General features: G+C 31.4%; 1 protein-coding gene across 3 annotated transcripts in view; it reads right to left on the reverse strand.

Annotated features, from left to right (window-relative positions):
* Nucleotides 1-13,426, reverse strand: part of LOC118181423 (uncharacterized) — a 46,260-nt gene extending 32,834 nt beyond the window's left edge. For 2 of the 3 annotated variants that reach the window (XM_035350570.2, XM_035350568.2), the window contains exons 1-7: nt 13,332-13,425; nt 10,701-10,751; nt 7,835-7,992; nt 6,166-6,384; nt 5,858-6,007; nt 5,568-5,766; nt 3,707-3,953 (exon numbers count right to left, since the gene is read on the reverse strand). In XM_035350570.2, coding sequence (XP_035206461.2) covers nt 3,707-3,953; nt 5,568-5,766; nt 5,858-6,007; nt 6,166-6,384; nt 7,835-7,992; nt 10,701-10,751; nt 13,332-13,383 — 1,076 coding nt within the window. In that variant the 5' untranslated portion in view covers nt 13,384-13,425. Of the gene's footprint in view, nt 1-3,706; nt 3,954-5,567; nt 5,767-5,857; nt 6,008-6,165; nt 6,385-7,834; nt 7,993-10,700; nt 10,752-13,331 lie in introns of all 3 variants that reach the window. The other variant, XM_035350569.2, reaches the window with a different exon arrangement.
* Between the last annotated feature and the right edge of the window lie 384 nt (nt 13,427-13,810).

Genomic DNA, 13,810 nt, shown 5'->3' on the forward strand with positions numbered 1-13,810 from the left:
CTCAGTTGTCCTAGATTATCGGTGAGCCCGGTCTGGGCACACCTAGGGTTCGCCGTTTGATTTTAGGCAAGATTTCAAGGTAAAAATTTAAAACTAATATAGAATAAGGAGATTAGCATACAGCCAAAAACATAACATAGAAATTTCTTTCCAAAAAATTCCTTTTATACTCTAAAAAAATCTGGAAAATTTCTTTGAAAAATGAGGGTCTTTAAAAACTAACATGGCTAAAATATATGGACTGGTTTGGATTGAGCTGCCATCTACTGTAAATAAAGAAGGTTCAAAGTAACCTATAGTAACCTATAAATCATTTTTCATTCAATTTTTCCGTGCGTACAGAAGGAAATTTTTAGGTGTGTCCAGACCGGACACACTGTGCCGCAAAGGGTTAACAATAATTTTAATGCTGTGAAAAAGCCGCGCATTCCTCCCATTCATATAAGCTGTTAATTAGCCTAACCCTACATTGTTTTGTATAGCTTTCGGCTGTTTCACGTAGTGATTTGCTGTAACCTAATTTATGTATTTTGCTGTAGCATAATATTTTAGTCTGCTCCTGGTTACGAATATTTTGAGCTGCTCATTGTAAAAACTCTCAAAAGCTGTCGGTAAATATTATATCATCCGAAAGCCCTCAGGGGGAGCAATCTAATGATATCAATTTCGAAAGGGTTAGATTAACCACCTGTTTAAAATCAGCTTCAGAAATTCTTTAAAAGTTCATCTCTTGGATAATTTGAAGCAATGCTCTGGTTTTAATAATATTAGGTATGTGGCTTCAAATCGCATTTATAAGTAATTAGTAAAATTAAATACTGATTTTATAATAATTTTATAGAAGAAAACATCCTCTATCTTAATATTGTATCTTATAATTTCAGGATTTTTACAAGTTTTATTTTAATTTTGTATTCATTTCATCTAAATTTAAAATTTATAGAAAACCATTGTTGATTTTGATATTTATGCTATAACTGTCAATATTTATTGCTATATTTTAAAATATAACAAAAGCCTCATTAAATTTCTTAAAATTTTTATAATAGCCATGTACAGAAATATTTTCTCTTTCAATTAATATTAGCTTTATTATATACTAATTATTAAGTTTTTGTAAATTTTATCATATTTTTATATTATATTTAATGTTTAAATTTAGTTGAATGTCATTGTTGCTAATGTTTATATCAAAATATGTAAGAAAGGACATCCTTAAAATCCAAGCAAAAAATTAATATTTAATAATTATTTCTTCAATACTCTGTTTGTAATAATATTTAATAATAATTAGTTTATAACTAACTAAATTCAAAATAAGCAGCATCATACATCTGAACTCGACTAAGAGTATATCAACTTAGTTTTAAGCTAGCCATTGAATTTTATCATTTTAGCATTTGCTTATATTTACAGCAATAGTTTTTAGTAATATTAAAATAAAAGCGAGCAACAGTTGAAAGAAAAAGCGTAAACATTAAAATATTGATAAATTTAGGCTCCAACAATAAGATTTAGTTTGATATTTTCTAACTCAACGCCTGTAATACCAATTTTAATAGAACTTTTACCACTATCTCTTAAATAAAATTTGCATTCCAAAAAGTGGTAACAAGACATATTTATCTTAATTAGTCTCTAAGTTAGCTAATAATTTCGAAGCCGCTCGTTCATCCAGAGCATGACCAAATTATTTTGAACTATCACATCCTCATAATAGAATGTCGTAAGGACTTTCCATCTCAAGATCATCTAGTGCATGCCCTATAAACAACTCAGAGTCTACCGCTATAGCATCTGTGGTATCTAAAGTTCACATAAATAATTAAATCCATCACGTCTGCCTTTCAAAATTCATGAAATTCAAGAAAACAACGATGCTCCTTCTGTTACGGAAGAAAATATGGGCAAAAATTATAAACTTCAAGAAGTTTTTGATAAATGCTATGATCTTCTCAAATCAGAAAGAAATGGAAAAAGATACCTACCATAGACCCTTTTTACAGAGATTAAGTCAGTATTTGATTTCAAAAAAACTCCGTTATGGATATTACATCACATAACAATAAGATTATTTCTCCGAGAAGTCATCTTAAATCTATAGCAAGTCCGTCCAATGTTACCCCATACACATCGATTAATACGCAATGCTTCCAACCAGAACCTATGACGTCTCAATTTCATTGCAATGCTCCGCATGAACCTAGTACACCATGTATTTCGACAAATAACCTTCAGTTACCTCGTCTATTCAATTTCATTACGATACTCAATGCAATAATATTCCTTTATCAGACATACAGTCGCGTAACTTCAACATATGGCAACTTCTCCCATTTTGTGTAATAATGCGCATAAAATGTATGCTAATATTCTCAAATTTAGCATAAATCAAAGTCGGAAAAACTTTCCCTTCTTGATGATACTTCCAAAAAATATTACCAATGATCGACTTCAAGATAATCTGGAAAAGTTTAATCCTATTTCTAACTGAGGAGTAATAATAAATAAGATTTCTGGCATGAAAAAGAGAGGAATTACAGGAAGATCAAGACGATATCAATAAACTCAATTCAATCTTAGAGAAGATTGATAATATCAGTCACCCGGCAACCCTAAAAAAATCCCATCAAAAAGAACTCCGAAATGTGCAATTAACAATTTAGCATATAGTCCTACAGCTAAAGAATTTACAAACTTACTAATTAAAATTTCCAATTAGATAGCTCAGAATCCCAACAATATTACATAAATTTAATGATAAAAGAAACAATGCATTCAAATGGACAGTTTATTGCTCGACTAAGACATATAAAATTGTGTCGCAAAGAATATTTCTACATGGCTGGATATGCCAATAGAATTTGTGATTTCCTTGGGATGTCAGGCGCTGTTTTCACCTCCAACAGAACACTCAGCGAGAGACTGAAAATATCGAAATTACTGTGCATTTTGTGGGGAAAATAACAATATCAATGATTGTAAAGAAACCAAAAACCCTACGTATAAAATGCGAACTTCATAATGATGATAACAACTCCAATGTTAACATATTTCATCCAGCTTACGCACCAGTCTGCCTCAAAGAACTTCAGAAAATTAAAACTCGGACAGTTTATGAAGAAGAATTAATTTAAACAGTTATCCAGCTTCTATAATCTTTCAGCTTCATACAAAGTTTCTAGAAAATTTGACTGTTGACAAATTTTACTGTTTTAAAAATCTCCATCTATATTTCGTTTTCTAAATGTCTACAGTTCTTCTGAAGAACTCCTCCATTATTTTAATGTAATTTTTTAATTAATGATTTTTAAATTCCAACCAATTTATCTACAACTTGCACACTGAGCAACTTCAAACCTAGTAAGTAACCAGTAAGTTGAACTCAATCCTGATATTACATAAATTCAAGAACCTTTTACTGCATTAAAAGCAAAGTGTCTGCCATTCTAAACTCTTGGGACTGTCATTAGAACCCTCTTCACGAAGAGCAGCAATAATTATAACAAATAAAAATTTCTTCTGCCACAATATGCTAGCAAAAATATAATGTCGATTTCATTAAATTATGAAGAAGAACAACTTATTTTGATTAGTGTTAAATTTAACGTTCTAAATTTAATTTTAATCTTTGTATTACATGAAAATAATAGTTTTCTTTAAACCTTGTTATCTAATGATCAATGAATTTAAAATTATCACTCACCTGACCTTCTTTGAAGAACAAATCTTGCCGTCTTTCAAAGAGTTGTAGATTTTATCAAGGGATGAGGACTGTAATTTTTTTACTAGAGAAATCAATTTAAAGAAACTTTTGCTGACGCCTACATCAACTACCCCAATATTTTTAGAACACATTTGCTGCAAAATTTGTTCCACTTCCTTCTCACTGCTTTCTTGATCTTGTTCCATTTGAAGGTTATATTTAAGGGATTCCTGAACTCGCTGGGGGTCTGGAGAAAAAGGTTTTATTGATATTTTAGTAAATGTGTGAGAGAAGTCTAATTTAAACAAAAAGGAACTTAACATTATAATTAAAGAAATCTAGTTAATAAATTAGTGTTCTTGAACTTTTTGTATAGCATTCTCAATCTTACACCGAAAACAAAAAGAGAAAAGACATGAAATGCTACAGGCCAAAAGGGGGCAAATTGCTTCTCGCTTTCAACATTTAGGATTTAAAGTTGGATTTATTTATTTTAACAGCTTTAATTATGAAATTAAACTTTAAAAATACAATTTAAACAGTTTAACACATAGGTATTCCACATAGGTGTATGCTGTTCGGTGAAGATAAAGCTCCAAATCACCGAAAAACTGCTTGATCATCAAGTATGTCTGAGGAAAAATTAAAACTGCATCCAGTGTGTATCGTTCCTGTATATAGTTTCTGACTTGTAACTTGCACGTTGTATTTATACATTCACGCATGAAGTACTTAAATTCGTTAAAAACGTTGAAAGAGTTTCAAAAGGAATTGTCAATGTCTGCCCAAGTGAATACACATTTATTTACTATTTTTTTTTTCGTTCTAAGATTTTTGAAAATTTATTTTTTATGAATTTATTTGATATTATATGTTATTTATATTACTTTTCAGTATGAATGTGTATAAGAAGTTCAATTTTTTAAAAGAAATTAATATTCAAGAAATTATGCATATAATATATCTCTTCTTCCACTTATATATCTGTGTGTATGTTTTAATGCTATGTGTTTGCAAACACACACATACACATCTATCTATTTATATACATATAAACACATACACATCTATCTATTTATATACATATAAACACATACACATCTATCTATTTCTATACATATATGAACACAGATATAAAATACACAGATATAAAGAGCATATGTGTGTTATTATACATTTTTGAGTATAGGGAGCTAAATATATATACTATATATATACATACATATATATATATATGCCCATGTTATATACTTATACACACATATGAATACATATATATTAATGCATAAAATTTCAGCGAGGTTTCAGAAACTTAAAAGAATTTTGTGCAAAATGAAATTTTTTCACAAATGAATCACTTGAATATTTGATAGTGTCATTGATTTGGGACCTGACATATTTATAAACTCGTAAAGGTTACTTACTGTTTTATAATGCAAAAAGCATTTCTTTATTAAATTATTGTTTATTTATAGACCATAAGGCGAAATGCATGAAAATCAGCAACAGGAATGATATTAATTCAAAAAGAGGTAAATTTTTTTTTAAAAAATTTTTAAAATCACTTGTTAGTAAAAAAAGTTATCACGTGGGTATTAGAAAACATTTGCTCGCATTTTAGAAATAACATTTGAAAGAACGCTAACTTTCATGGTTAATTTTAGTTGTATCTTAGCTTTTCAGAGGCTTTTGAGTTAGTTTAGTTAAAAAAATTTTCTTAAAATTAAAATTAAAATGGTAATATGCAGTTGTCAAAATGAATAAAAAGGATAGCTTTAAAACACTGTGGGATTTCTTTCATAGCAACAGGAGAGTACAAGGAACTTATTTAAATAACAGATTATATTGAAACAAATCTTACGCAAGGTTAGAGGTTCTGCATTTTCAACTTTAGACAAAACCAGCTCCACTACTCCTTCGAATTTAATGATATCGTCATGTTCCTTTAGAGGTTTCAATTCCGCTTCCTCCACACACGACACAATGAAGAGAGTACCTCTTTCGATGTCTTGAGTGCATATTAATGTCTCTCCCGGAAAAATTGGAGCAGCGTGAACATTCTAAAGAAAAAATATTGACTCTTCAACTAAGAAATACGACATACTACGTACTTCACATCCATAGCTTAAAGCAATTTATTGTGAAACTTACCGAGTTTGGTGAATCGTAAGGACTTGTGATCAAAGCTGTTACAGATGAGTGTCTCTGTGTGCAGGATTTCAAATTTTTTTCCTTTCTGATTTGTGTTGAACGCCCTTGCTGCGCTGTATATTTCGTAACACACGTTCCCAAGCTGTCGTCCTATAAAGAGGCATTCAACAGTATTTAACTTCAAGAATTTAGAAATACAGGGCAACCAAAAGTTCATGGAAATACATCCTGTGCTTCCATGATTTAAAATATGAAGAAATATGTTAAATTCTGTTATATCAACACACACATGTTAATTATCTACTTACCTCTTTGACTATCTCCGAGAAAGGATTTGACATGGTATTGATTAAGGTTGAAAGAATGCCTTTCTTAATGTTGAGAGACTGTGGCACTTCTTCAGGACTTGGGCACACGTTTTCAATTTTACCGTTATCGAATGCGAAAGGTACAGGAATTTCCAGCCTTCTGATTAAATCCCTGGTTTCTGCTGCTGTAGCCTTTTCCTCGAGGTTGATCTCTTTTAGCTAAGACAAAATAGTTTTTATTATTTTATTCTGTTCATAGAAAACCATTTATAATGATAGCTGAACTATTACAAACAGGGAAGGGAAGAAACGGTCAATTCTGCTGCATTATTTTTACGAAACGAGCGTAATTAAAAACTTAGATTTAAAATGCCGTTTACCTGATAAATGGTTAGTTTTCCTAATTAATGAATGTTTATATATCATTACTGTCGATTGACTCAAGATATAGAACCAAAGTAACAAATTACTTGGTTACGGAAATCAGATCATGACGCATCTCATCCCTTTACAGATTAAAATATCGATTCTAAAAGCAAGAACTTTATGACTTGAAAGCTTTATGTAACTTTAACCAAAATAAATAAAGAAATACGTTTATCATGCTTATCATAATCCATAAAAATTACAGCATAGTTCTGGACTCTCATTATTTAATTTGATTTCCTTTTTCTTAATAGAAGAAAGTTGACTTAGCGGTGCTGTCACCATTTTGACTAGAGTTTTATGCCGCGAATTCAAAACCTCGTTCTGTTTCCAACTAAACAATTAGCATTCTGTTACTGATCACGTTTATATACGACGCTTGATTTTTGTTCGTTATAATTTAAAACTTTTATTATAACTCTTAAACATTGGTTAAAGGTTATAAATTTCTGACATGGTACTGGTACCGAGGATTACTCTCGATTTTACTTATTTTAATCTTCTTACTTCAAAGTAAGAATAATTCGTAATTTTAAATTTTTATTTTATGATCCATTGGGAGGCTACATTAAGGTTCCCCGCTGTAAAATGCGCAAAAAGGGATCAAATATGTAAATTAGTATTAGTACATGATCAGGAAAATTTTTTGCGATGAACTTTAAAAAATAATTCTAAAAATACTTAATTTAGGTACTTTTAATAAATTTAATGTTTAAATATTTTTCGCGGTTGACTGTCTTTATTTTTCTCGTGAGATAGAGTTTTGTATGCCATAACTTTGACTTTTAGCTTAAAGCATTTAGTTTCGCGTTTTAGATTTTTACGAACTTGAATACATTAAGCGATATATTCATTCTCTTCGCGAATATATGTGTACGTCGAAAAGCAATCCATTGCGGTGGCATATGACTAATTACGAAAAGAAAACCAAGAGCCGTTTCTTGAAAATTATATTCAGAAGTTTCAAACTATCAGGATCTAATTGATCACTGTAGACTGACTGTCTATAGTGTTTGTTAAATTTATTTTTTCTCCATTTATGTAGAGAATGACTTCTAAGTTGTAACGTAGGGGTATAAGGTATCGAAAATGTAATTAGATCTTTCAACTAAAATTTTTAGAAAAGTAGCTATATTCTGCCAACTATTTCAGTAGTTCATTACATTTTTCCTATTTATTTAAAAATTAAAGATAGTTGTGAATTTTTAAAGTTAAATTTATAAATATCATGCATCATTCTTACCTTCAAGACCAGTTCGCATTTGCTTAATACGTGAATTTCTACAAGTCCACGGATTGTCGTGTTTTGTTTCAGTTTGTGAGCAATCCCCAAGTAGTTACCTCCTCTGTACCTGTATACATATTTTTTGCCTACTTCAAAACTGAATCTTCCATTTTCTTCTGAAATGAAACATCAAGCAAGTATGTATTGATTGTACTTTGACATGTGTACGGCCCCTGCCCTCTACATAGAAATGAAGTTATAATTTATCTACAATGGATTTAATCTGTAATTTAAATTATAAATTATAAATTTAAATTCAGGGAGGTTATTAAACACCTTTTCGCTCTTTAGTAATATTTCTAACATAAAATTTAAAGGGTGGTTTTAATCATTAAACCAAAACTTTATGAATCCTTTATTATCCTTAAGTTCAATTTACATCGAAATTTAAAAAAAAAAAAAAAAAAAAAAAAAACTTAAGAATAGAATTTAATTCTTTAATTATGAATATTTGTTGCATCAAATTTATGTTATTTACATTAGTTTCGCATTACTGCATAAAATATTAAATTGTAGGGTTTTCCTTATTTTGCATAACAAATTTGTTTTAAGTTTGATACCGTTTCCGAACTTCTCAACTTCCCTTCACATTCTCTCGCCAGTATGTAAATTTAAAGTGAAGTGAAGTGCTTATTTAAACGGCTGACTTTCTGAGATTATTCATAGCGTGTTTCGCTAGTCAAGCGCACGTTTCGTTGTTGTTGTTTCGCTGTTACGTGTGTGTGTGTGTGTGTGTGTGTGTGTGTGTGAATATGGCAAAGCCTCGAGGGCTATCTGCCTAAGGGGAGGAATGCCTTCGTGGAGGACTTTCTAAGGAAAACTGGCTCGTATACACGTTACACATGGGGAAAACCACGAAAATACCCATGCAGCCAGCTCGCGGGATTCGAACCTCGGACCGAACTACCAGTGTTCAGCGACTTTACCGCTCGGCCGCTGATGGGCCTGTTTCGCTGTTACGCTAGTAAGCCTCTTGGCCATATCGGTTTAATCATCACACCAGTTAGGGTTTTGCGAGTCCACCTGTTAGGTTAACTTAAATGCTATCTAGCCTATTTATTTTAGGTTTGACTTAAATTATATTCTACGTTTTAGTTTCACAGCAAGTTGGACGGTGCCTTTGTAACGCATGAAGACCGTGCCTTTCTGTTAACTGTTTTTGAATTAATAAAGGGCTATTTTTTACCCTTCTTCTTGGGTCAGTAGTTTTCTTCACGCCTGTGCGAGAGAGAATTCGCCAGGTTATTTTAGGATCTACTCTAGTTTATGTGGAACAAGAAAGAAAGACCCTATAAGTGGCACCCGAACTAAAAGGGTGGTGGATGATGACTCTTCACACCCAGGATTTGGTGATTGGGTCCCCTAAAACTCCTGTATCCCTTTAAAAAGGGGGAGTATGTAAGGTATTTCTCCCGTCTTCCTAGCATGCATTCGTGGTGTGGTGGTCTGCACACTGGGCGCTGGCCGGAGGTCCGCGCTTCAATTCCCGGCGAAGGCGTTGCTGATTTTTCATCTTCCCTTCTTCAAAAATAATCTTAATGTCTCTACAAAATGACATGTGTACATAAGCCCCCATTACATGACAAAGTAATTTTTAACTCAGCAGTGGGTCACAATGGTCTCCGAGATTGTAACATCTGTTTTTTAATGGTCTACCACCCTCTCATTCCATTTAAGCCATAGGTAATATATCATTTTACACACAATTTAGATTTTATGAGAAACCTGTCTACTTCAAAACTTATCGACTTATCTTCTTTTAGTGAAAATAACTCAACTCAGAAGAATATTTAAAATAAACTTTTTTTTATTAGAACCTCAATTAACAACTTACGCAATTGTGAAACATGCATAGTTCAAAACGAACTAGAGAGCCAGTATTTGCCTTCTCAGATGCAGCGAAAAAGCCATTAAAACTTTAATTAGTTCTCCTTCCGTTATTAATAATAATATTACCCCATTCTTTTCTATTAGAGTGTAGTGAAACACCAAAATTTTGGAAACCATTGACGTACCCTGTATTAAAAAGCGTTTTATTCCTGGAGAAGAGGACTAGGTATGGGAGAATTTTCTTATTCTTTTCCAGTGATACTTCAGTAGGACGAACTCTTACTGAAATGCTGCCCACGCAACACAAATGACTGTAAAGCTGGTATCCCATCTAGAGAAGCGAAACACTCTAGTAAACTTCCTCGAAATAGCTGGTACCCAGAACTACTTGGAAAGACTGGATGGTACAAACAAAGATGGCAAAAACATTTCTTTCGACTCCACATTAGGCGTAAGTTAGAAGGGAGGAAGGATCACGGAATCTAACTATGCAAATTCCTCGATGTATGATTTCTATGCAAATTCCTCGATGTAAGTTTCGTTCGACGAATTGTTGAGGGAAACGGCTGTATAGGCTGACAGCAGTTTAAAGAAACAAACTGTACTCGCAAGAGATATAATTAAATAAACTCTCTTGTTCTTTGAGATCTTAGTTTGTTTTACGTGCTTCACACTTCAGGATTATCAAATGGATTCCGAAGTTCAAGTAAATACGTTTACTATTTTATATGTCTTTCTAATGAATACGCAAGGTCTAAGATTTAGTATAAGAAAACTTGAAAAAAGGGACATTGCTAGAAATTACCACAATGACTGGAGATGACTGAGGGCAATATTTTAATCTTCGACAATCGGAAAAAAATATCGTTATAAATGAATTTTGATAATTTGCATTAGAGAAATTAGATTTAATTAGCTGGTTCAGTACTTCGAGAAAGAGTTAATTTAAACAAAGTAAAAAAAAAAAGGAAGTATAATACTTAAATGTACTTACGTTCTGAGCACTGTAAAGAGCACCGATTACTTGTCTCTCTTGCGAATGGGCCTGCAATAGCAAAATAAAATAACTTATCATTTAAAAGCAGGTAATTTTTTTTTAATTTAAAGTTCTCTAAGCTATATAGAATTTTATTTGGGCTGTTTTAAATTTTATTTAAAAGCAGGTCAATTTTTTTAACTGAAAGTTTTCTCAGCTATACATTATTTTATTTGGGCTATTTTAAGTTTAAACTTAGCACTGAATACTTTTGGTGGCAACGCGTTCTGTATTTATTTTTCAAATATAACATGGAAGAAAGTACTTGTTCACACAAATAGGTTGTGCAAAAAGGCAATAAAAATTTAAATTCTTCTTTTCGATTCAGCCAAAAGTTAAGAAGTGTGTTATTTTTGAAAACTTCAGTTAGAGTTTGATCACAGGAAATTTCTATCAATTGTTCTTTTTCTTCACGAGATCCCTTTATAAGGTACTTCTCCCACCTTCTTGGCGTGTCCTGTAGTGGTTCTGCACGCTGGGCCAGTATTCCAGAGGTCCGTGGTTCGATTCCCGGCGAAGGCGTTTGCTCATTTTTCATCTTGCCTGCTTCCAAAAATTCTTAATGTCTCTATAACTTATTGTAATCATTTCAGACATAAAATTGTCAATTACTCTTAAAATTACATTTTCAGTTGCTCTATCATGAAGAGCTTCATAAAATAAATACTCTTCGGCAATTCGTTTATTTCTTCGAAAGATATGTAAACTAATAATTGAACAAAGTTCGTTATATCAGTCCATTCATTCGTTTGAAATGCGAAATACTCGCTGAGTTTTATTTATTTATTTATTTATTTATTGAATAAGTGTCTCTTTTATGGAATTTGCCATTTCATGAATTCATCAATTTATTGTATCACTTGATAACGGAATATTATTAAGTGCGTTAGCCGCTTTTTCGTTGAATAATGTTGAAATGATATATTTAGCTGCTGGTAATATAAGGTATGAGCCTGCCCAGTCTTGGAAATTCTTAGTTTTATTAGGCAACTAGCTTACAAAACGTTTTCACATGAAGTAACGAAACCTTTTTTGTTTACTATTTTTGAACTCCGATAATTTATCTTAAAATATTCTTCAGATTTACCCTTTAAATTGGCATGCTTAGATTCAAGATATCTTTTAAGAAACGATGGTTTCATACTTTAATTAGATAATAGATCACTGCAGACAACACATTGAGGCTGACTGTCCATTCCATCTCCATTCTAATTAAACCCAAATGATAAATAACTTTCATTATATTTTTTATGAACAATTTTTCTTTCTCTTTTCAATATTCTTAGTGTTGGTAGTAAGTTCTTAGTGCTTGTCCTTGATCCATTACCTGCGAATCATCGCTTTTCCGCTTAGTTAATCCTAGCCATTTTTCCATTTTGAAAAATTTAGGTTTGTTTTACTATTTTTTACAAATATTTAAATGCACAATATATTATGAGTTCTTCAAAAATAAACGACGATATTCTCAAATCGCGCAGGAAAGGAATACAAAGCAGCAAGAAGACAAAATACCTGCTATTACAGACAGCAAATCGACGTAAAAAAAATTATTCTAATTGAAAATAGAGTAATATGAGCTCGGAAAAGATAGCGATATAAAATGTAAACACCCTAATAAATTTATCAACCGTAAAAGGATTAATGAGATACTATTGTCTTTTTATAGGAACTTATTCTTATTTCATATTAAATGCGGCATCCATTTCTATAACTCCATTTAAAAACATAGTTTATAATAAATTTTATTATGTTTATGACTAAAGGAATATCTGTGAAAATAAAAACGAATTAGTTTGCTAAAACTCATGAGCGGCTATTGACCTTGAATAAAGCTTAGATCACATAAATTTACGAATCTTAGAGAACAAAACTTGAATAGGATATTTGGGTATTTAATTTTTGAGTTTTATAGTTAAAAATACTTTGTTTCTTTGCGTACCACCGGTTGAGAATTGTTGATCTACTTCCTTCAAATTATCTACGCAATTCAATAAAAAAGAGAAAGAGGAAGAGATTGGTATCGTTATACGTAAAGCACCATTAAATAGTAGCCTAAAAGGAACAAACGAATATAATAAATTTTAAATTTGAATTTGTTAAAGAATTATTTTAGAAGTACAGTAATGATTTTTTTAATTGTTGTTAAGTTTCTTTTAAATTTTTAGTTTAAATTTTTTGAAAAATTACATTAAAATCGAAAATTTTATTCAAATAAATTTTTCATGAGATGTACATAAGCTGAATGCAGTCCTACCATTAAAACAAATTACTACTTATATGACTAGATTCAGAGAGCAAATTGAGATATTTAATGCACCTGAGTCAAGGATATGCTAAAAATAATAAGTGTGATAGATGAGGTGCAAGATACTTTTAAATTAATGAGAAAAGTTTTAAATATATATATATATATAGAGATAGATATAGATATATATTTCAGTGCTTTGTAACAAATTTACGTTTCCTGTGTTTCTTCTTTTCCGATAAACATATTCTGAAATATCTTCACTTTTATATTCATCACACTAGAACCCTTTCTCTGTAATTAGCATAATGAAATATCCAAATAGAAATTGACAATGCACTCACCAGCAAAAGCAGCTCCCACCAGACAAGTCAGTGCAAGAAGTCCCAGCCCCATGGTTGCTGAGAAGTTCCCTGAATGTTCCCAGCAAAGGCGAAGTTCCTATTTATGCTCCTTTAAAAAGCCAACGTAAGGAAGTTCTTTGAGAAAGCATTTAACAAAAACAATAGTCAAAGCATGCTGACGATAGCGTCTCCAAAATTTGCAAATTTTGCAAATTTATTTAAGGTCAAAAGACTAAGACGCAATCAGTTCCGAAAAGTTATCAATGACTAAAATCAAAGCGTCTCGTTTTCCTCCTGATTGTATTAAGATTGTAGTGCTGACTTTTCGTAAATCGCAAATGGATCAGTTTCAGAATTAAACATCAACAGAATTTTTTTCCCTTCGTTTTCGTAATAAATTGAACTGTGATCCTGGCTAGCGTATAAGTAAAGGTAAATGCACAGAAAGCACTTAAAAATTGCTTTAGTTCCCACTAAAC

The sequence above is a fragment of the Stegodyphus dumicola genome, chromosome X2 (assembly GCF_044657685.1).
Source record: "Stegodyphus dumicola isolate Sdum_Otavi_A_Nest chromosome X2, ASM4465768v1".
NCBI classification, from domain to species: domain Eukaryota; kingdom Metazoa; phylum Arthropoda; class Arachnida; order Araneae; family Eresidae; genus Stegodyphus; species Stegodyphus dumicola.